Below are 25044 nucleotides of genomic sequence, written 5' to 3'. Positions count from 1 at the left end.
TATGAATTTAAATTCATAAATCAGGATTTTGTTTGCGCGAGGAGTGATGCAAAGAGATTTTCTAATCACGTTCAGTGCTTTCAGACACTCTGGGCCTCGCTGTATGTAGAGGATTATAGGAAAACTCAATATGACAGCTGCCTCCTAAATTACAATATAGGCTACAGTATACAGTAGAAGCGTACACAGAGCAGGGGTAACTGGATAGTTTTTAACCAGACATAAATGCGTCCTGACAACACAATCAGCAAAGCTATCTTTTGAAAAGACAGGAATTTCTTCTAAAGCGACGCATTCCAGTGACCAGATGTGTCAAATGCCTTCATGTCCAGAAATGCAGGCAAAAACATTTAAGGAGACGAAAACATGGACATAAATTAGCTCACAGCAACAAGAGAGTGGACGTCAATGATCACGCCTCTGTTGTTGGATGCGAGTACAATAATTAATGCAACAGCCCTGTATCCAAATGTCCTTGATCATCAACGCAATATATTTTGTTTGTTTCATTTCTGATCCGTGTTTTGCAGAGATAACTTTCTCATTTCTTTAATAAAAGCTTCTCCTGGCACGGTTTTAAAGGTTTTTTTTAATTTTTTTTTTATTTTTTTTTTTTCCTGTAATTGAAGAACATGATAAGGTCCATATCTTGCTCATTATGGAAGCTTTAGGCAAATATAAAGAAACACTTTACAGCCTTAAACTCCCACACCCAAATAACACTCAAATGTACTGCAGAGTCTAATTCAAATGTTCCACGGTTGAAGTAACTTGAAAGGCTAGGATGACACACAAGGATCTGTGAAATCTTTTCCAAATGTCTTCTTTATGAAAGTTGGGATCAGAGGAATTCATTAAAGATCTGTGGGTGGCATAGGCAATACGAGCACTGAGGCCTTGCCAAACTGAACTGTTTCCAAATCTGAAATCTGCAGCACTGACTGGAACACACACCCACAGTCAGTAATTACTTGACCCTATTCCTGCAGAACCTTTTTCCTTGGAGTTAGTTTGTGATTCACATAAGATCTATTAGAAGAGAACAGGACTTGTTTCATCTTATTAATGCAGAAGTTTTCCTTGAGAAAGGCCTCTCCATTATGTTGCACCCTCGGACCTCTGACCTCAATCCTCTGCTTCAGTAGCCCTTCCCTCAGGCACATGTGAGCTGCCTTGGTGTATGTGTGTGTATCATGCCGGCAGGCGTTGCTATAACCGATGCACATTATGCGTTGTAAATAAGTCTAGCCTTTTAATGAGCCTTGTTATTGTCATTGATATAATGTGAACCCGGGTCCAGTTGAGAATGATTGATATGAAATTCCAGGGGTGAGGAGGCTCAGAAGCATGGATGCAAGATTTTTAGCTTCTAATTAAGTGCTCACAAATATTTGTGAAGTTTGAAATTGTAACTTTTTTTTTTTTTGCAGATTTAAAGGGTGAAAACCGTGAGTATTCAAAGTTGCCTATAAGTTATAAACACAGGATGCACACTAACGGGCTGCCTTGTGCAGAACCACGATGTCAAAATTGCCGGTAGACGGGCAAATAGAGGGGATAACACGAGATGACTGAAATAAAGACATATATACACGCTACACTAAACATGGTTTTTAGTGTTTAACAGTCAAAGTGTCTCTCCACTGGACTGTGCCACACCAATGTGGCACCAATGGAAAATGTGTGATTGACGACATGCTCGGTGTGAGAAGCTCAAAGGCTCTTATCAAAAGGATAACATAATGCTTTGTTGCAGGTGGCAACAAGTCGTTCAATTGTGAGTTCAAAGGGAATCTGACATCTCTCCATTTCAGTGCTCCCTGACTGATGAACAACTGAAAAGACAACAGATGGGTTGAAATTAGGCAGTATTTCAAACAATTTATGTGAACAACTAACGTCCACATTTGACCCTTTCCTAGCTAGCATTACCGTTTGCTTGCTACATGATACTGGACAGGCACAAAGTCATTCTGAAATATCAACACACATTTTGGACAAGCCTGAGGGTAAACTGCTCTGACTGTAACCATGCTTGCATTGTAACATTAGATGTTTTGCTGTCTTTACACCTAATCTCAGAAACGTTTTGGTACACACTGGAACACATACTTCTGTGTAATGTTCATCCAGGACTTCAACACCAAAATTGGTTGAAGCACTTAAGCAGTGAATATTTGTTTCATGAAGAGGCTGACAATGACATTCCTGCTAGATATTCCATACTCCTGTGTCAGCGATGCAGGCTGATCATGGAACCATACACCTTAGCCATTTTTCAAAATTTTTACAAGCGGCGTGGACAGATTTGTTATATGATAGCTTTATGCATGGGGATGCTGCTGCTAATATGAGCTGCTCCTCCCCTAGAGATCTGCCACTGGTACCTGTTCCTCCCTCTCATTGCTGCTACCTGGTGTAGTATTCGGACTCTCCATTGGGGTATAAAAAGGTTCGGACGCCGTGCTTCTCAGCCATTTTGTAGTTTATTGCAAATTTTTTTGCTTAAGGTGTAGGTTATTCAGTGTTGTGGACAGGGTCAAGGGAGGAGAGCTGACAACGGAGAACTGGTTGAGGAGGAATAAAATGCACAACTCAGGACGCAGATGGTGGACAGAAGGCAGGCAAAGACAAAGTAAAAAAATAATCACAAGGCACAAAAAAGGGCACTAGGAAAAGACTAGAACGTTTCTGACATGAAGTACAAAGACGAACTGGAAAAGTGGTAAGGAAACACGGAGATTAAATACAAGGGGAACAATGAGGCACAGGTACAATCAGGGACACCAACTACACGGAAGTGAAGACATCCGAAATGAGCGTTTAGGCTTAGTTTGGGAGTTCTCACAGCTTGTTCTCGACACATCAACCAGGCAGAACCTTTTTCTCGTGCGGTGTCCGGTTACTATTCTGTGATTGGTCAGAAGTTGGAGTGGGTGTGGTTAATGCGGAAAAGCGGGAAGGTTATCAGCAACTTTTCAGTTGAACAATGGACCGTTTTGAGGGCCAGCTAGCCGAGGCGTTGAGAAAATACGAAAACTTGTACAATACTTCTTTGAAGGAATACAAAGACCGCAAGACAGCAAACAATTCATGAAACGAGATAGCAACTTACAAAATAAAACAAGAAATGGCCGAAACGCCGAAATACAGTTAATTATGACCATTCTCTCATCTCCTGTTAGTCTTCTACTGCTTTAGGGTTGTTACTGTGTAGGTTATTTGAACATTTCCTTTCTGGACAGGCCCACGCTTATCTTCAAAATCATGCAAGCTTAAATTCAGTCGCATTGTCGATTTTTAAAAACTCCCTCTGAAAAAATAAATCTGGTCATTTATCATTCGTCAGTTTGGTTAAAGGAACGGACTTGAGTATTCTGACCTTCTCGCCATTCACAGGCTTTACTGGACCATGTTCATGGCTGCTGTGTAAATATAATCTACTATGATGTCTGGGATTCATCAGAGTCAGGTATGGGTGCATTAACTCTTCTATATGTCATAGAGACATGTCCTCATTGGTCGTCATGGAGCCTACTGACAGATTACCTTTTGTACACCATTTTGGCTCATCACAGTAGGATCCGTGCAAAAGTGTAGTAAAAATCTTGTCATCTTGTGCTGTCATGTGCAATCTCTGCAGTAGTGACCAGATAAAGAACTTTGATATCAAGTCTTACTTTTAAACGGAGCTTGTGATTACAACATGGTAAGTCATGTAGACAAAAAACTTGGCCATAAACGAGTGAGCATACCGCTGCTAGACGGGTGTCCTGAAGCCACAGAGGCTAACGGTTTAGCAAGTTAATTAGCAGGTAAATCAAAGGTAATGCAAAGGCACAATGAAAAGATAAGGCCATTTGGGATATTAGCATTTTCTTCAGGCGTATGTAATGAAATTAAGTAAAAGCCTCTATGCAACTTAATGCCAAACTTGGCAGCCACGTTAACGTGGGCCCCTTTCTACAGCATCAAATGACTGTAATTAAAAACAAAGTGATCAAAAAAGGAGAGGTTGAACAAACAATTCTTTTTCCATCTCAAGTGGATCCGAGGCAGCTGAAAAAAAGTGAATACAACACAGAAGGAGATATTTTCATTTCATTAATTACTTTATATTTCACCCACAAGGTGAAAATGAACTAAAGACTTAAAAGAAGTCCAGATTCGGCTCCTGATTGGATTTGTGTATTTTCTCTGTGTAACATGAACAACGATCCGCGTTGTCTCCTTAAAAACCTGCACAGTATTTGTCATGGTGTAGCATGTTATCCTGCCTACTGTGTTTGTTGGAGGAATTCAAAAGAACATACACTGAAAGGGATTTACACCTTTTCACCATGTAATGACTGAATTAGCCTGACAATGCCTTTTGGTTTGCAGGAGCACATGAATAAATTACACACGTCCAGCACTTCTTGCCTTTCAGTCCTCGAACAGTGGCTAAAAGAAGCCCTTTGATAGAAACAAGGAGGCGTCTCCATGTAATTACACTTGATCATGTTTGCATATGTCACTCCCACAGTCTCTGCCACGCTCTCTGATTTTGGATGCTCCTGGGAACCTCTTCCTAATCCACAAGTTAATGTTTCAGCCCGTTCCTCTTCTTTTTTTTTTTCCAGAGGAGGGATGAATTGAAGGAACAGAATCAGACATCCTGTCTGGTTTATCTGGAGGAGAGAGATAAGTGTGGATTCCGCCTCTTTCAGGGAACGCACATTAACCATGCCTCGGAGGGAGCGCTGGGCGTGGGGAAGGGTGGTGGTGGTGGTGGGGGGTAGAGGAGACGTCTGTCTGCCCGGAGCACACAGCTTTCACTCACTTCGAAAACTGTGAAAATGTCCCCTTCACACCCTCGGCAGCTCGGCTGAGCTCCGGCGCTGTGTTAGTGGTGATAAAATGCCTCCGTGCCACAGCATAGTAGGAAGTGAGACGTGCAATGTTATCCAGAGGTGTCGGACTGACAACTCTACAACGTGTTAACTTGTATCCTACAGTGGCTCCTGACCCTGACCCTGTTACAAAACTCTTGAGGAGAAACACACACAATGTCCTAAAACAGCACACGAAGCTTGACATGAAAAATGACAAAAGCGCAGTTTATGCAACAAAAGAAACTATTTATTTGGGATACGCATTGCCAGTACAAATTAAGAGACCATAAAACCTACACCGTTCAGCTATTTTTCTCCACAGAAAACAGGTTTTTGAATTGGAATTAAAAAGACAATGGTTTTTCCATTTGATACCTTTTTACATACGCAGAGATCTTAAAAGTTAAAACCTGTCAAGAAAAGAGGCTCCACGATTTCACTCTGAAATCCTTATAAAAAAGAAGTTAACATTCAAAACACTGCAGTACGTTATTTTTATTGAAGAACAAAAAGACATGCAACAAATAAAACATTTCATGTTTTACAAATTGTTCATTTTTCTTTTCATGTCTCTTTTCCTTTTATATTCAAAAACTAAAAAGCATCATTACATGAAGCTTCGATAATATTTGACAGGCAATGTGAAAAGTAGAGTTAAGCCTTTTTTTTTTTTCCGGAGGGGTGCAAAAACAATCCTTGTGTTGCCTTGCGTGGCCGCCGCTGTCAGTTCACTCCAATGACTTCCAAAGACTGAGGCAGGTTCTGTGTATCACTTCAATGGTGCTTGGCCCCTCGGCAGTAATACTGAGCAGGTGAGTCGAGGGAAACCTCACCTCACCTTTTTCAACACACTGAAACCTGTTTTGAAAAAATGGGTTTTTCAGGCTGTATTGTGAATATTTGGGGGGTCTTGGGACTGAATTTTGTTTTCTGCTGAGCTAAAAACAAAACCACAGGGTGATGTTAACACTAGCTTTTCACGTCGTCATCATGACGACAGTAGCCATCTCGGAGGCGGGCTTGTGTTGGTAGTGTGGGTCGAAATAATAAAAAAAAAGGATTTCACCCCATAATCCAACAGCTGTCCAAATTCAAAGATGCAAAAGAGTAAAGGTGCATATCTACATAATGTATATAGAGCATTCTTGGGCTAACTCATATATAATGGTAACAAAAAGAAACACTCAAAATAACACCAAATGAAAACAAAAACAAACAAACAAACAAAAAAGACTTATTCACAAAATGGAGACCATAAAAATATATCCAAAGATCATCTGAATTTGTGTGCCATCTGGGTATTCATTTTTATTTTGTAATTTATATAAACACTACTGTATTCTAACTGCATCTTTTGGCTTTGAATACAGAGCACTAGAGCATTGTGGGATGCTCACCGGATACTTGCAGATAATAAAAGCCTTCCAAAAGAGGAAAAAGAAAACCTTGATAAAGCTGATTCCAATGTAGAGGATAAAAAGTCTGTCTTTTTTTTTTTTTTTTTTGGTATCAAAGTATGTAAATGCTGATATCTCATGAGGACTATTGTGATCATGTATACGTTATAGACCATACTATACTGTACATACAATAAAAGTCACAAATTTTATTTCACATTTTGGATTGGTTTGTGTTGATGAATGTAGCGTCCCTTCAGAACAAAACTCTTGAATGCTGAAAATAAAAGCACATTTGTTCCATATTCAAATGTTCTCTCTGATAGTATCATAGAACAGGGGTTACAGATAAATAACTTTAAATTGAACTGAATTGAATGCATAAGGAATTACATTTGGGCCTAAATTCTGAGCACACAGTGGGACGTTTCGAGTACAGAAAATGATTCTTTATTTACACAAAAAGTGTATTTTGCAGAGCAATGCTCACCTTAAATAATAATTCATTCATTTTCATTTTCATTTATATAAACTGCTGTGTCCTAACTGCAACTTTTGGCTTTGAATTCAGAGTACTAGAGCATTATGGGATGCTGACTAGTACTTGCAGATAATAAAAGCCTTCCAAAGGAGGAAAAAGAAAATCTTGAGTAAAGCCGATTCCAATGTAGAGGAATGCAAAAAGCTACAGTATTCTGGGCTCAGTCAGAACTTTAAGAAAAATGTAATTCCTTACATGAAAAGAGAAGGTGAATTCTGAGGAAAAAAATACATGCAATGTGTTAAATCCCAACGTGATACCTTAAAATCAGAATTGAAGTTTATGTTTTGGATTTGGTTACCAGCAGTATTTGGCTACATTGATCTCACTGATACATAAACATACGTTATCTGACAGTGTACTGTGTTGTACGACCACTAGAGTTAAATCCTTTTCTCTTTTATAAATGTTCTCCTTTGACTTGATCAGTAGATCTTATTGTGCTTTGATACGTATTGACGTGCCATAATTACTGCTAATACCGTCATTAATTTCGAGGTCATTTTTTTTTCCTTTTAATTATTGTGGGTGAAGCCAAAACACGTGACAGAACTTCAACTCACTACTTTTAAATTTTGAATTGCTCTAGCCCGGAAGCCAGCCCAACTTCCTCCGCTCTTAAAATATGTGCGGAGGAAAGTTGGTCTGGAGTCACTCTGTTGGGAAGTGATCATGCTCCAGCAAAGATCTGCAGGGCCAACCAAATCTTTCAGGTGGGCTTTATGTGGTGGTGGACAGAAAAGACACATAGTCACACACGTCTCCTGAGCACCTTGGAGCTGAATTTGTTTACAACAAAATGTCTGATTGATTGTAGGATTATCCATTTGTGTCGAGAGGTATTTTTTTTACTCTGTACTGTTTGAAACACACCTCATAATTAAATCCTAAAGGAGTGTTACCAGACTCATATTCTGATAAGAATTCAATGTGGATACGCCAAGCTATAATTGCTCACTTAAAGATTATCTACACTGTTGTTCTGTATATGAGAAGAAAACATGACGACCCTGGCAAGAAAATATAAAAAACACTGTATAGGTCAGCATCTGTTGCAGGAGTTCTGGATATAAATGATATAAATTGAGGCAGAATACTTGGATATTACTTGACTAATATGACAGGACTAACATAATAATACCTCACAAAGCATGGCATGAAAAATGTAAGGACACGAGATAAAAACTTTATCAAAATTCACCTCCAGGGTTGAACTTTGGCACTATAGATAAACAAGAAAAATCAGAGTTCACTCTTAAAAACAGATGTGTCGTGACAGGGCGTTGTGTGGTGTACAGTAAAGTTGTAATAGTTATAAAAATTTGTTAAACCAAAGTGTTTTAAATGTTGTTTGCTCTGTTGTTATTTCGAATAGAGGTAGAGTGAATTCAATTTACACGACGTGGGGCAATATGCTGCTAACCGTGAGCCTACCGTGTGAATATATAATGTAAAGAAAATATACAAAGAGGCAACATGGACATCAAGTGGAAACTGTACAAACTGTGAGGTGTGGATATGAGTCCCCTACGTAGGCTGCGAACGGTGCTGCGGTGGTCCAGATAGGAAAAGTGAAATCTCTGCCTATTAAATGTGAACAAGTCATCCCCAGACCCCGACTGTGTCCCGTTGTGTCACATCCAGTCCCAAAAGGGGGTCAGGGTTTAAGTTTTGGGAGATATGACGGGGGGAGGGGGAGGCGCAGCGGAGGAAGAAGGTGGGAGTCAAGAGGACGGGCGGGGAGCGATGGGGGTGGAGGATCAGTTGGAGGTGTCGGAGTGAACGCTTCCCGGTCCTTCTGTGGGTGAAGTCACTGATGAGGGGGTCGGAGCATCCTGCCAGCCGCCGTTTGCCTGGGAGGGAAATATAAGAAAGAGACAGAAGTGGGGGTGAGTCTGTTGCTCCTGTATTCATTATTCGATGCAGCTGGAACACACTGAGGTACAATGAAAGGAAGTCCTGGGGGCTAAGCAGTATACGAACGCTGGGATACTTTGAAGTACACAGTCGTCACAAAGCCCTCAAGCCAAACTGCCTCTTAGATGGGAGGAAAAGCACACAGCTAAAATTATAGCTAATATTTTAGAAGTCTGCGCCCCATCACACACTGCACACTCAAATTTATGTAATTCATGTAATGAAGAAAATACACTGAGGAAAAAGGCAAGATTTCGTCTTGAAATAAACATCTGGCGCTGCTGTTTCAAATAATACGTACTGAATGAACGTATGAAAATTGTATGGAAACAAAACGAGCACAATTAATGTCGTGTGCACTAATTACGACGATGACAGCTGAAATTAACACACAATTAGAGCTCTGGAGTGGCCTTTCCGCTACCAGAGACAAGCATGTTAAAGAGCATGTAGGGTATTAAAATTAGATTTAAAAGCAGCTGAAAAACTACAAGTGGTCCTCAACACGCTTTCATTTCACAGCCTGTTATTTAAGGCAGCACACAGCCTTGTGTAATCAAAAGTGGAGGGGTCACATTGTCGAATGTCTAACTTCTGTGCCACTATCACGGTTATAATTATGGCTGTAATCATCCGAGGCATGCATTGTGTCTTATAACGCAGTCAGTCTTATTTATTTCAGAAGATGATGAGATGTCTTTCAGAGATGTCTGTAAAACTCCTTTCCTTGGTGTAACTGCATTTAATTATTAACAAATGTGCAATGCGGCTTCTCTGCTTTCTGTTCTTATAGCAGACTTATAAAATGTATTTGCGGCTAAAACAACAAGGAAAATAAATTAATAAAATGTATTATTTATGAAGTACAGTCTCTTTGGAGCTCCATTGTGAGTTGAATTCAGGACCCTAAAAGAGGCAACAAAAGTCACTAATGAAAAATAACTCTTTATAAGATTAACAGCATTGGAAAAAATATAATACTACTAGATGCAAAAATCTTATATTAAAAAAAAACTGCAGTGCACATATTGTTGTAAAAAAGCAAAAATATCTAACTTACTAGCCTTAGCTACATAAATCACAGGCCAAACGCCTGGCAGACAGATATCCTGCTCTTACATTATGCATTGCAGAGCTTCTTTACAGGGTATAAAAGTGAATAACACAGCATATTGTGCCAGTGTAAGATGTGGTAGAGCAAGCAGGCGTCCAAGGAGAACCGTATCTGTGAGGTCAAAGGACTGAGAAAGAACAGGGTCTGAATACGTTAGCGGCCTCTCAGGGTTAGCGCAGCTGGCTGTGGGATGCGCTCCGAGCCGCCAGGAAGCCTATTTGAATACACATACTTGTTTTTTTATACGGGAGACATTTCATCTGATTATCATATGGCCAGCGAGGCACGACGACGACAGCGGAGGAACCCAGCCGCGGCTGTGACCGTCCTCGTCCTCTCAGCGCGGCTCGCTGTCAGGGCCATTAGTGTGGCAGGAACATGATCTGAGCAATGCGCTTGGATTGCTGTCCCAAGTCCACACTCTGCTCTCCTTGTGTCTGTCTTATCGATTTTCCCCTTTACGACACGGCTTGTCGTTGTGAATTTCCCTACTGTTTGCCGCCAGCTAGCAGACCCCCCCAACCCCCACTTCTCTACCCGAACTCTTCCGCAAAATAAGACAAACACGATGGGAACACACCCCTATGGCATATGAGGAGATGTTTCCAGCAGTGTGAGGTTTTATTTTTAGCGGAACAGCGGTGTTGCCTCCTGGGAGGCATTAATGGGAGCTTCTGGCCTTGGGGCTGCTAATCACGGGTCAGGTGGTCAGAGGGATTTAAAGTCTAGAGCACGAGGTGTCACCTGTTTGTGTAGTTCTCTCACGGCTGACCATACGCGGCTGCAGGTGCTACGCCAGACCTGATCCAACATGACAGGCTCGCACGGCGGCTCTGCATGTGTGTGGCCGGCACCATGCCTGCGTATGCTGGGCAGCGCGCCGCCCGTGGCACGAGCGATACAGAGGCAATCAACTAGGTGACCATGGAGTGGAGACAAGTCCAACTAAGTGGCATTCCGAGCCCTATGGCTTTGAAATAATTGGTAGGGAGAGAAAGATGGAAAATAGAATGCTTACATTGATGCCCTGCGGACTGTACATCTGGTTGGCTGTGAGTCCTTCACTGTATCCGCCTGTCTGACTGATAACATGGCGAAGGGTATCCACCTGAAACGTTCAGAAACAGCAGACAAAGCAAGGTCAGAGTCAACACAAAAGAAGCACCGGAGAAAAGAGAGAGGGATGACAAGACACAACAAGAGCACACTACGCAGCAGTGTGCTCTTGTTGTGTGTCCTTGGAAGCAACAATGTCCAATCAAACAAGAAACCGAACAGAACTGAAAAGAAATGTTTGTTTTTCGCTAGCTGAAATAAAAACCATTCACACTGTGACAACTGCTCTACCAGACTGGGAGGATATCTGTGGATTTGATATAAACCTTTTTCATGACAAATTAATAGCACTGATGAAGGCTCTCTGAAGTCCAAAACTGCTCGTTGTTTTAAGTTAAGGAGAAAAGAAAACGATGCTACGGGGGTGTGCATGATTGGGTTAAAAAATGTTTATTGTGCTTTCATGCTAGCGAGGCTGGCAGTATGTAGCTTGCCAACAGGTTTTCAGTCTGAAAACGTAAATGTAAAGAGCAATTCACCTAGCAAGCCAACACATGCCAGTCAAAGCAGATAGCATTCACAGTATGTTGAACAAGAAAACCTTGCATTAGTCCCACCATCAATACCTTAGTCACATCGTACTCAGTAAAAAAAGGCCAAATGTGCTTGATTTTTTACAGCTATTCAGAAACAATGTATTATATGATTATTATTATTATGTCACCAGCTTATTATAATAATTAAAATTTGCTGATTTTACAGAATTAATGAATGACAAAACTTCCCTTGTTAGTAGTTTTACTGTTCTGTTCCAGTATTTTTGGCTAATTTATGTGTAAGAAGGTGACATTAGCCCAACTGTGATTAGCACCTGTCTACATCAAAAAGTCTGCCATTAAAAGGAATAGCCCTTGACCTGCCCCTCTGTTATCTATCTGTTCTGCTCGGGGCCCTACCTGCGACTGCACGTTGGCTCCCACCTGAGCCCCCTGGTACGAGTCCCCATTGAGAGACTGCACGCTCATGAACAAGTCCCCGGAGTTTGACATGTTAAAAGAGCCACCAGAACCTGAAAGGAGAGAGGGAGCAGTCGAATCACAGAGAGACAGAGAGCAAGCAGGGGAGGCAAGTGGCCCGTCCAGGCAGAAGCCTGGAGGGGCGGCGTGCAGAGGTTAGCTAGCAGCCAGACAGGCCCTGTTAGATCAGAGGTGCAGAGCCAAGAGGGAACTAATGGACATGTGAGGACAGAAAAGCCGTGTGTTGAGCATGGCAAGTCATTTGTGTATTAAGGAAAAGAAGAGTTGAAAATTGAAGAAGCTGCCCAGCTTTATGAGAAATGCACCTTATTGCTGTCTTATTTGATGTCAAATACAATGTTATCATTGGGTCAAGAAGTACGTAGGATGGATGGGCGGTTTATCTTAGCTTATCACTAGAAGGACATGGGAAATTGTCCTTTTATTAAAACAAACCATCCTAAATGAGGATGAATTAGATGACACCACAAAGACCATTTTAAAGTGACTGGAGTGGGCATTCCTATTTTTTCTTTTTGCTTTTAAAAACACCCACAGCTTTATCTTGCTCAAAGAAAGACAGCAAACGCAAACATTTCTCAAAAATACTGGATTGTGGCTTTTAAAGATAAGTCTGGCATCATTCAATACTTTTAAGAAATATATTTTGCCAATAACAACCATGTTTGTCCGTCTCAGCCGGGACATGAAGGGACATCAATGCTCGTGTGTGTATCGCATTTGCTAGTAATAGCTCAAAACTCTTATTTAGCTACTCTGTAATCACTCGTTATGAAGAAAATATTTATGGGCGCGAACTGTTTATGGGATAAATAAGCATCCACTACGACACTTGGCATATGAAACGGAAAACTTTTTACGAACACAACAGCTGTTGAAGTCATATACAATGCACCATTGTGGACGTAAGTAACCCTGACGCAACTTTGCCAAATGTTACTTGGAAGCTGCACGTCAATCTCACACAAGACTTTTTGAGAGAGTCCAGACGTTTTTATGTTCGAAATGAATCATGTGCAGTGGCTCCCCTGATCCATTTATATAGTTTCATTCCTCACTGAGAAGAAGTAATTTCCCAAAACAGCTGAGATAGTTCGGAAAATGCTTCTCAAACTAATTTATAACTTAGAGGACTATTTTCAACTGCAGACACATGCAGATTTGGGTTTCTACTTAGTATGAACAGCATAATGACAGTGCATGTGGGGTTGAATGCTACTACATCTGTGATCGTGGTAATGACGGAACATCTGTAACAGTCCCGCTCCAAGGCAAGGTCAGTAGGATCAATTCATTGTTGGTTTTTATCTTTTCAAGAAAAATATAGAATGTCACCAGACTTATCCTTTGAATGTCAGTACAGACCATGATGAATACAGAGTCAAAATAGAATATGATTAATTGAAACCAAGACAAAAGGACAATAAGGAGATAATGGAGACTTGGCATGGGGCTCAGGTTGGCTAATCTCTGACACAGCTTTGCTCTAGAGAGCTTGTTATGGGGAACCGTTTAACCTATTCAACATAATTATGGTGCATTACCAGGTGATAGGCAGGTTCTATGCACAAGAACTGCCTCTCGTTGAATGTCCTAATTCTTTCATCCCTTACAAATTACCAGCATCAGCACTGAAAAAGCCTCAAATTGCTTAGTTGGAGTAATGCACAGAGAGGAGGTACATGTCTAGTAGCTGAGCAGAGCCAGGGACTTCCTGTCTCACCTGCAGAGTTTGGAGTTGAGGGTGAATTTGCTTGGCTTCCATGTGAGGATGCATTAGCCGCATTCACGGCAGTTCTCGCAGCGTACATGTTGGCTTCTTCTTGGAACTTACCAATGTTTTTCTTGTATCTGATTCTTTTATTCCCAAACCAGTTGGAAACCTGAGCAGACAAACAAGAAAATAGTTTAATTCTCATGGGATATTACCACACAGAGCCTCTCTGAAAAAAAAAATAAAAAATCTTAGCAGTGTTTAGATTGCATGGCCTTAATGGCACGTGTAGCACTGCAGAGAGTCTCTGTCAGAGGTAGGGGCTACATAGACTGGTGCTGTGAATCTGCATTAGAGCCAGAATGGAATGATTGCCAATAACAGTCTCATTATGTCACCATGACTGCAGCTATCATCAGAACTCACGCAAGCACCAATCAGTCAACATCCGCTAACACCCATTATGGCTAATGGACTCCCAGATGAAGCCAGGAGGGTAATCCCAGCGCTAATGATAAACAACATTAAAATGAAAACCAAATCAATCCTGCAAAGTTTCCAATACACAGAGTAGGTAAACATTCTCCTTTATTGTGGCCAAGAAACGGAAACTCCACAAATCATTCAGCTACTGAGCAGCTTCGACAACCGGGCCCAGCTGCATCCTCAAATCATTTGGTATGAATTAATGAAACCAATTGAGAAAACAATCCATTCCCAAATGATGGATTCAAAACCCAAACTGCTGTTTACCTTGGCGTTGTCATTGCATTCCTTATAATCAATTCCCACAGGACTGAGACAACTTGAGCGCTAGAATGCAAAGATGGAAAAGCAAGGTGTCTGAATGTTTTTACTCTTCTTCCTTGCCAGCATCATTGGCAAAAAATAAAAAAATAAATAACACCTTGAGTAGCTTTATATATTTGTCACACTCATAGTAAATCATCACATGCCTTGACTGACTGGAGAGGTAATTTATTTATTTTTTTTAGAAGCTAGTGGATTTACTAATTACTCTCATTCAAAGCTGTAACCAGCTATGGATTAATTGATTAGTTGCTTTGTCAGTAACGGCAAAAATAATGACAATCAACAGTTATCAGTCTTCAAAATGATATCCTGATGTTTTTCAGTTCGTTGACTAGCCAAAAATAAAACCATACCTGATTCAGTTCATTCAGACTGTATTTATAAACTATTTTTAAAAATCATAGGTTATATGTATGATGGGATAAATAAAAACTATGTGTTACTTCAATAGAAACACTGTCACTGGTCAAAAATAGCCTTGCCTGGTTTGATTATCAAGATCATAAATGTCTAACATGGCATATTCATACTTTGAGCCCTGCGTTGTCTCAATGAAAGGTAGTGCTGAAAGATTAGAGGAGCTGTCTGTACTTATGACAGACAATCAGAAACCCCATTATTAGGTTACTTGCCAAGACGCTCACAGCAGCTTCAGATTAAAAGTCGTCTCCGTCTCACTGTTGTGTGTACAGTAGTGTTCCTACAGGTGGTGTGAAGTGGCAGTGATCTGCGGTGTACCTGGGCCACTGTGATGGCACACTTCTTTGCCAGCTCTTCTTTAGCCTCCTCACTGGGGTAGGGGTTACTGAGGTGCGAGTAGAAATACTCATTCAGGATCTCTGTCGCCTGCTTGTTGAAGTTTCGTCTTTTCCGTCTGAAACAACAAGGAGATCAGCAGCTGAAATGGGAGTCAAAGCAACACGGATCGCACGGGGGGAGTGAAGAAAAAAAACTCATAGGGGCTTTACCCTAGTCACCATGAAATCCAATTTTGATGTTTAAGAGCTTTTATGCCCAGCATTGAAAAACAAAAGTCTCAATAGAATTTAAGAGTAAATCTAATAAAAAATGCTGACAACAGGAGCTACATTAATATCATATGCAGCCATGGCATCTGATCTCAGACTTATCCGTTGTTCTTAGCCTTCGTTGCATTCATCCACGAATTTGGAGTAGCGGTCATCAGAAAGCCAGTCGCCTAAACCGTATCTTATGACAGCTCTTACAGCGTCTCTTAAGGTCTGCCTGGTCTTGCTTTGGATATATTGCACGTTGCTTTCTTTGAGAAGAGCTCTGCTGCGCCACAAAATTTCAATTTAGCTGCGGTTTCCATTTGAGACACTTTGTCAGGACTCAAGAGAACAGTTTGGCCCAGAACTGCTGTGCTACAGCTCCATTTATGAGCAACAGCAAAAAAAAAGCATCAGCGGTGGCCATAAAAGAACATGCTGGGTCATAATAATTACGTGAATATCAACTAGTAATTGTGGACAAAAAAGTATGTGTTCCAACATTTAAACAGGTTTCATAGTGTGCGCACACATCTCTAAATGTAGAGAAGTTCAAAACAGTCACTGGCAAGGAATCAAAACTTTACACAGTTTCAGTTACAGAAACTCACTGCATACTTGGCGAGTATTATTGGTTATCTTATATACTTATTCTAGGATTAGACCGTTGCTGATTTAAATATGAATTTTACCCACTTTAAAACATAATTTAGAAAAAAATGTACCGCTCTTTATTACAATCAATCAGCCTTTGGCCACTAGAGGGCAGCACAACACGCTACCCAAAAACTGAGACACAGAATTATCATCTGCAGACATAAAGTAACATTAGCATTCAGTTGAGATGGAGTTTATTGTCGCCTAATCTTGAATGGACTTGGTTATTCAGCTGCTAAATGCTCCACTGGGTCAGTGCTAGCTGCCACCTTTGTCTGTCTGCAGTGAGGTGCTGGGGAGGTAATGTACAGGATAATGGCTTGATCAGTGATTTTCTTTTAATCTAAACCAGCCATGAAAACAGATATGAGATCATGAGAATGAAGAGACTGAAACCAAGCAGCAAAATGAAGCTCTGTGAAACCAAAACAGAGCCCCATTTTCGCATGGAGGTTTACATACAGAGGAATCTTGCAATATCCGTCAACACAGCACCTTACACCAGCCAGATGTCATATGCTGATGCCCATGAGTGACTGACCCCTCCACCTTCTGCACCTATCAGGTCATGCCTGCATGTGCCTCATCTAAAGAGGGCTTTGCATAAGCTGGAGGGGAACCCTGTGAAATCTCTTTGCATGTATCCACCGTTGAGGAGATTTGTGCTAAAATCTCGGTCCCTCGATCCAAAAGCCTGCATGAGGATATGTAAATGTGCACAGCATGGGCTCCGGCAGCCACTAGATTAATCAGCGGAGCCGAGCATGGCAGCGCTTCTCAACCAGTGAAAGCTTTCCTCTTCCTCTCCCTTCCCCTCGCTGCTGCACCACCACAATCATTTGCAAGAGAATAGATAGGCAGCTTTGTGCGGGAGCGCATGCCTCATTTAAATGTTATGCCTCCAACTCAGACTTTGAGTGAGATTTATCCTTGGAGAAATGTATGCAAATCCGAGGCACGCATCAAAGAGAACAAGCGATTACATTAAAAAAAAGGAAACAGTTAGTGTTATGGAGCACGCAGAGAGCTCTTATTGGCCAGCGTTGCTGGGTATGCTGGTCCAAATGGCATCCTTAGACGCAAACCAGCCCAGCATGTGTGGTAAGTAGCAAAAACAGCATGTGCTACAGCATGTTTATAGCGTGAGAGACCTCCTACATCAGCCATTCAAATGGATATGAGGCTGAGAGGGAAAGCACATGATGAGGTGTTTGTAATGTTGCTAAATTGGGGGGTTATTTGCGGTACGGAGCATGGCATGTGCGCTTTGAACACAAACACGTACACAAGAACACACACCTGGCATCGAGGAAGCGGGAGCGCAGGATCATGACGGCCTCACAGGTGCTCTGTTTCAGCTGCATCTGGATGGAGCTGAACTTGCGGTGGATGATGCTCACCATGCGCTCGATCTCTTTGGGCGAAATTGGCCGCGTGCGCGACTGCTCTCGCAACAGGTTCATCACATGGGTGGTGAACTCGTTGCATGCCTGCAGGGAGGATACACGAGACAAACAAAAGCTGCAGATGAGACCTCAATTTGTCAGCGTGGCCATGTCAAATTCAGCGTACAGAGTACAGTATTTCAAATTCACAGATGGTGGAATTTTACAATCCGGCTCTTTGCTTAATGTAGTTCTGGGGCACGCTTCCCTCACAGGGCCAAGCGGGAATATGAGCACTGATACGTTTCATATTTAACAGAAACGGTGATGGCAGCATGTTGAAAGGATCCAGTGACAGCAGTTCCCCTCTCAGACACTCACTTTCACAGCATAGCCAGACGAACATGCCACGACATTTTATTCATCCGCCCCCCCACCCCATGTGACACCAGGCGTGAATCTACCACGATATTACACTCCGACTCTGTGCGTCTTACTGTCTCCCCTTCTTTATTTCTGCTCCTCCTGTCGATCTCTCTCTGGATTTGAATGTGTCAAGCTTTGTCTGCGTCTGTCTATCTGCGTGTTCATCTGTCTTGCTCACATTCATCTGAAAGGGATGCTATTGTCGTGGATGCATCGGTTATCAAGGCAATGAGAGGAAATCACCCCCCCTCCGTTCCAGCAGACTTTAAAAGCTGTACTTTGAATACACACAGAGACACACAACATGCTGCATATGACGGACTATTCTGGGCTAAGAAACATGATCTAAAGTGAATTCTTACTGACAGTGATGTATACTGAGGAAACAGTTTGTGTCTGCAAGGGTTGGACCTAGATCCAAGGCTGATCCAGTAAAAATCTGGATTACAAAGTGGAGGGACAGCAAAGAAAAAGTAGGAAGATGGACTAGCTATATGATCATTCTGTGGTATTTGTGGTAGTACTGTACAGTCCTGACACTAAGTGACTTTGAATGTGTTGTTCGTGTTTCAGAACAGTTTACTGCCCAAAAAAATAAAGAATAGCAGCAAAATGTCACAAAAGCGTCACACTTGTATCATAATAGGTGACTGCTAATATCCGAGAAACTAAACTTCTTCTGGAAATTGTGATGTTAAGTAAAGAGGACCATAAAGTTGCACTGAAGTCAATGGAGTTAGTATCAGTGAGTTAGTTAACTGACACACCAGACGTCTCAAGAAAATCTGTTTTCCAAATTATAAATATCTCAAAAGGTTTAAGCTGATTTAAAACGGAACATCTTTGGGCTTTGGACCATTACAAGTTTTGTGATATGTTAGATAAAATTATTTCATGTCATTTCAAGACATCACCATGGGCTTTTCTGCGTGCTATTATTTGATGTTGCTTGCTAGAAAAATGGGTTAATTAACTGGAAATATTATCAAAATATTAATCAGCAATGAAAGAAATAATTCAAATTTGGCAAAAAAATAAATTAAATGCTGCAATTTTGACCATGTTTATTTTTTGTAATGTAGTCCACTAACTAAGTGCAGCCTCGTGCTGTGATAAAGGCTGTTTTCTTCTCTTTAATTGTCATTAAAGTCTCAGTAAGTTTAGTCAAACATCAGTCAATAATGTTAAAGTTTCCTCTAGTGCGTTTAAGTGACTTTTAACAAGCTGAAGTTCTAAAATATAACTCTTGTGCATCTTGGCATGTTATCTATAACGTCCTTGTAACATTTTGAGGAAAAGTAACAGATAAGTAAAGTATTCAAAGTACAGCTTTTAAAGTCTGCTGGTAAATGTAAGTTCCAAACCAGTCACACACTCTTTTTGGGTGAGCACTGTAAATTCAGTTTAGATGTCTGCTCTTCTCACCTGTTCGTACTTCTCCAGCTCTGTGTGGTAGATCTGTCTGATCTGGGTCAGCTTGGCCCTGTAGTCAGAGTGCTCTGCTGAGTTATCCGCCCCGGCGCCTCCCGAGGCGGCCGCCGCAGCCGCCGCCGCCGCCGAGCCACCGCCCTTCTCTGGACCGGACACTCCCTCTGCCAGCAGCATGTTGTCCAGGCGCATGAGCTGGGGATCCGGAGGCTCCTCCTCCTGGGCGCCGCGGATGCTCAGCACTGCGATGACAGGAGAAGGTCAGAGGTCAGTCATAAAGGTCGCACCTGCGGTGGAGTGATGCACCGTAACAAGCTGTCAGCTGCACAGCCTGACCGCACTCCTGACACCACCGAGCTCAGCGTGAGCCGTGCAGTATGCTTTAGACACACGGGCAGAGGGAGGGTGAAATGTGGAGAAGAATCGAGCCTCAGTAATGGAGAATGATGAATACTTAAGAAAAACCTCAGAAACTAAAACGGATTGATTTGTTCCTTATTAAATAACTGTCTTTTTATCTTGGGGAAAGGAAATCTTAGTACAAGATCTGCTCCTGGACAGGGCTTGTGCTGCTGTCTTCTCATAGATACTGTGTTATATGTAGGAATTCCAGGAATTTCATTTTCCACAACTCCTTCCACAAATGCTCAGAGAAATTAATGTGATTTGGACCGCAGGTTTGAAGGTGATAAGTGGGTAGAAGGTCTTTAAATTAAATCTGATACTAGGTTCATTTTGGGAACATATGGTGGCAGACCGAGCCTCTCTGGCTTTGACCAAAAATGCGTATCCGTTCACCCTCCATCGCACTGGGCTTGGTAATCATCCCCTGTCCACTCGTTCCACTTCAAAAAAAAAAAAAAAACACCCTCCGCTAGGTTGCTCTGCCCTTCTCGACTTCAGCAGCCAGACAGCTGATTGTTGTAAATTCGGAATCCAATTGTCCACCCACCCAACTAACTGTCTGCCTGATTCAATAAGAGCTGAAAACAATTAGTATTAAAGAGAGCTCCATATTAGAAGACGTCACCTTGAGCTTTAGGATTTTCCCCGTGTTATAAAGAGATCAGTCGAGAAAATAATTAGCAGATGAACTGAAGCGACCTTCATACTAAACAAGTTTCTCCCTTATCCCTAAGTATTCAGTTTAATCGTTATTGTTAGCGCCATGACTTGTATTTCTTCATAGCTGCCAGAGTTGCAGTCGTCTTTGTTACATGTTTCTGTGATTCTCATGCATGTGTTTGTTAATTTGAAAAGGCATGTTTTACTGGCTTGGATAGAGACAAAGATGATGATAGATTTAAGTTGGACTCATTGCATGCTTAGCGACAGAATGTGATCTAATGGAACAATAAATGCTGCCCACTACTATGGTCCGTATCAACAATAACCTAAACAGGTGCAGTTGCCTTCCACTAGAGGTCTCCCTTGCCATTCTCTAGGACATTCACGTCCCACCTTCCATTTTCTGAAGTGAAAACACTCCAAGGCTCAGACTCTCCCTCCTCTGTCTGAGAACCATCCATTTCAATATAAAAGCCCTTCTTCTGCGTGCAGCGTGGTGCTTCCAGGATCCAAATTGATCCCACAGTGGACATCGAAAGCGCATCGATGGCAGCTGGTGGTATTGTTCCTTGGCCTGGGTTGCAATGCTAACACAAGCTCTGACTCTGTGACTTTGCGCCCCTGTGAGTGTCGATAGCCATTTAAAACGGCGCCGCTTGTCATTTGCCTCGTTGTCACTGAATGAGAAGGGACAGGCAGGGAGCACTTCATTAATTCAGAGACAATAGGAGTGCTTGGTGCATTAACCCCAGACTGCTGTCCGGGTTGGTAGGCCTGGGCAGGGGGTCAGAGGGATGAGAATGAGGCCTGCTGTACTAGCAGGGGACGAGGAGGGGGCTCCCTCATTCACCCCCCACCTCTGCCTCTAAGTGGACTGGAAATGCAAATATGGCAACTGTTGGCGAGTGGAAGAGGTCAGGGGTTCAGGCCACAGGCTCGGCGGGAGGTAGATTGAGTGTGGGAGGAGAGTTGGAGGAGGAGGAGGACAGAGGAGAGGGGGTCTCTTGGGATGGCAGGACTGTACAAACATCCTGTCTCGTTACCCAGACTCCTTCATCACTCTGGTAAGGTATGGATGAGCGCAGAGGGGAAAAATCTCGGATGGCTTCACACCCGCCTTGCTTCCACGCCGCCACGATTGCAGCCACGTTGTGACCCGATCAGACCTGCTCCATCAGAAACTCTAAACCCGCCTGTCTGCTTTAGTTAACGTACATCAACATCGCCCCCCGCCGCAGCCCCCCCTCTCCCCGGCTTCTGAGCGCTCACCAGTACGGAGAAGCACTTTTTTTTTCTACAGTTACCACCTCATAAATACCAGACTAAAGTGGGTGTTAAAATGAGAGCACACCACAATATCCCATTGAGGGAAATGAGCTGCACTTTCTGGAAGTAATTTTCTGAAGGAAAACAACTCATAGCACAACATACTTAAAAGAAGTAGAAAGAAGACTGACAACTTTGACAAAGTGCACAATAAGAAATTACAGTTATAACATGTAAGACCCCTTCCAGCTATATTAAAATACTCTGACTTCCATAGAGAGAGCTCTGTTACCTGGTTATGGCTCCTACTTCACAGAAAAATACAGAATCTGTGAATATACGAGTGTTTTTTTTTTCCCCAAAGTTTTAATTACAAGGTGTAAAAACGATGCGTCTCCAACTTGATGTGCAATGCAAGCTTCAGATTTTTCTACCTCACTCTTGATTAAGATACCTAACAGACCAGGGTTGATTTCCAAACTATGATGTGACAAATACCACCTTCAGTTTTAAACTCCTTGATTTCGGATTCGGTTGAGCTCAGAGAAGCTAAAGCCTCTAGTATCATTAGCATCTGTGTAGATGGACGGAGTTGGTTTGCTGGGGTTAGGGGGAAAAAGTCACAAAATCCAGAGTAAACATCCAATGAACACCAGCGTGGAAATCTACAAGAGGAAGCTCCTCTCAGATGTTTCTTGCAAAAATTCAAGGCCGGATTTTTTTTCCCCGACTCATAAAACGTCTAGACTGTCAAATGAAAAGGGAACATAAAAAAAAAAAAAATCCCAGTGTCCACAAAAACGATCCGATTCACGTCTGCCAAGTTCCAGCTTAACATTCATGAAGTGTTTATTTTACTTGGCTTGAAGCTCCTCCAACATCAGTCTTATAAGAGCGCCTGCTGTAGAGAAGGTCATTCCTTCGGAGATCACTTGGAAAGGAAAGAGAAAAAGAAAAAAAAAATAGCGGGCTGACTTAAAAAAAAAAAAAAAAAAGGTCACGGACGAATGGAAAGTAAACGGCTACGTTCAGGAACCCTTTAGCTGTTCGAAGCATTATGCTCAAAAATAAGTAGGTAAACGTGTCTTAAACTGACAATTAACACAAACTCCGACATGATCCCCAGGCCTCGCTTGTTGACACGTGTATACCCCCGCTAATCAGCCGCGTATCACATCCTCTCCTCGTATGCAGCCCAGATCCCAGCTCCATTCTTGCTGCTGATCCAGCTGTCTTGGAGAGCATCTGTCAGGAGGGACCCAGGAAGGAACAATGCATTACGCCATGTTGGCTGTGTACTGTCATCCCTCATTGACAGCACATTGTCACACTTACACAGTGTCCTCTGAGCTGGGAACAAGCTAGGTAGCTGCCTGCCTATAATATCAGCTCTTCCTGCCGCCTCTTATCACGCAATCTGACGGGAACTCGCTCTGAGTGGGGTTAATGTGGATTTCCGCGAGCGGGATGCGACGGCATTCATTTTCAATTTAAGGGACTAATCAGTGTGATCCCTGTAACGACGACAGACCTGATGGTTACAGTCTCTTGTGTTGTGATGGGTAGTTTCCCTTACACCGGAGAAAGCCGCAGACCTGTGGTGTTCAGAAGTGATGGAAGCAAATGATGATTTATTTAGTCTACCCTGAAATCTAAAGCACGTAATTAAAACCATGGAGGGATTATCTCAAACAAATAAAATTAATAAAGAAAAGGAAGGGATAATGTGCCTCCATAAAATTGGCTTTGCTGTGGGTCATAATTACACGACTCAGTGAGGGCCACTTTATTGGCAAATGGCAGCCTAATTGATTCATCCTAATGCTCAAGCCTTGGGTCTGCTGGGCACTCCCTGTCCAATAGTGCTGGTGAACTTACTTACCCACCCGCAGACAAACACTGAAGGTTCTCCCAGGGACAAACAATTATCCGTGTGTGTGTGTGATTTGGGCCCCACTCCCCCTCGGTGAACACACATTTTCTGTATGTCTCTAATGGATGCCATTTCCCTCTTGGAGGCGTTTCAAAGATGGCTTGTTGTCAGACGATGCCTTATTCCTCCCCCCTGTTGTTGACAAGCAATTCTCCCAAGGAGGCAGGCACCAGGCTTCTTTATTGCTTCGCTTTATTTCGTGCGACAAGATGAATAAAATCGTAGGATTTTTACATCGGCCTCGGTCGCTAATGAATTTAAGAATATCACGCAGGATGCAGGATTGTGGAGGAGTGTGGGAAGTGAAATGCATTTACGGTGCAGATGCATCGCTGCATGGATGGATTGGAACATGATGGTCGGCGGTTTTACTGCTCTGTGTACACACAGAGAGACAAAATGTCACCGGCTGAGAAGACAAGAAAAGTAAACTGGAATGGGAGAACATGACATTTATTTAACCTCACAACATCTGGCCTTTTACAAATCAAATCGATATTTAATAAAAGCCCAGGGCAATTGGCTTTTGGAGAGGTGGATGTTTAACTGTCTGGTCGTTTATCTGGGAATATTTATTTAATTTCCACACAGCTGAGGGAAAAAGCTTTTGCTCTTTGAGGATAAGCTCGGAATATGATGCTCGGAGATGATTTACGTCCCTATTTGGGGGAGAGCAGCTTGCCTAAACCCCCTTCGTCTCCCCCCTCGTTGCTTGTTTTCCAGCAAGCACATGTGTAACATTCTCTGTTCCCCATATATTAGTCATACGAGAAGATTGGCTCGTGGCCTCATATGAAGATTGGTGTGGGTATTAAAATATTAATTGAACTACTTGCAACAAAGATACATCATTTCAGAGCAGCTACGAGTTTGGTGGCGGTCTTAATTGAACAAAGACCAGAGAATAATCTGTGTCTTCTCTCCGCGAGGGGGAATGAACCATATCCAAAATAAAAGTGGGTTGGCAGCCCAGGACACCATCACTAGGTTCTTTGAAGAAATGTTATCATCGTGGAAGGGTCACAACGCCTCACCATACGCGACAGCACCTCATAAATGGGAGAAATGTTAAAATTGACAGCAAATACAAGATCCGGGTCTAAAAATACACTTCTGAGTCAGTGACAATATTTGGGTTTGTATCAAAAGCTTGTCAGGGGGATTAAGATTTCTTCCAGGACACTGCTTCCATCTTCAAAATTATTCATTTTTTTTTATGGCATAACAATATCAGACTCAAAATGTTACATTACACCATGCTCTGCAGTCCAGATATCTTATCCTATCAGATTAACACAGGCAAATGGCAGGCTGTCAAAAACCATTACCATATGTAATCCCCTTCTAGATTTCGAAGGCATGTCGACAGGGACTGTTGGCATGGCAGCCTGTCATGGCGATCGGGTGA

The 25044-nt window shown here is 42.2% G+C and overlaps 1 protein-coding gene across 2 annotated transcripts in view; it reads right to left on the bottom strand.

Annotated features, from left to right (window-relative positions):
- Window positions 1–5056: 5056 nt before the first annotated feature.
- The window catches only part of LOC311491083 (pre-B-cell leukemia transcription factor 1), a 57543-nt gene continuing 37555 nt past the window's right edge, over window positions 5057–25044 (bottom strand). The window contains exons 3-9 of one of the 2 annotated variants that reach the window (XM_084548947.1): window positions 19367–19611; window positions 17430–17620; window positions 15202–15337; window positions 13660–13819; window positions 11835–11968; window positions 10862–10951; window positions 5057–8665 (exon numbers count right to left, since the gene is read on the bottom strand). In XM_084548947.1, coding sequence (XP_084405073.1) covers window positions 8573–8665; window positions 10862–10951; window positions 11835–11968; window positions 13660–13819; window positions 15202–15337; window positions 17430–17620; window positions 19367–19611 — 1049 coding nt within the window. In that variant the 3' untranslated portion in view covers window positions 5057–8572. The remainder of the gene's footprint in view (window positions 8666–10861; window positions 10952–11834; window positions 11969–13659; window positions 13820–15201; window positions 15338–17429; window positions 17621–19366; window positions 19612–25044) is intronic. The other variant, XM_084548946.1, reaches the window with a different exon arrangement.

Source organism: Chelon labrosus (assembly GCF_963514085.1).
Source record: "Chelon labrosus genome assembly, chromosome: 7".
NCBI lineage: Eukaryota > Metazoa > Chordata > Actinopteri > Mugiliformes > Mugilidae > Chelon > Chelon labrosus.
The sequence above is the reverse complement of the archived record's forward strand: the minus strand, read 5'-3'. Positions and strand labels throughout refer to the sequence as shown.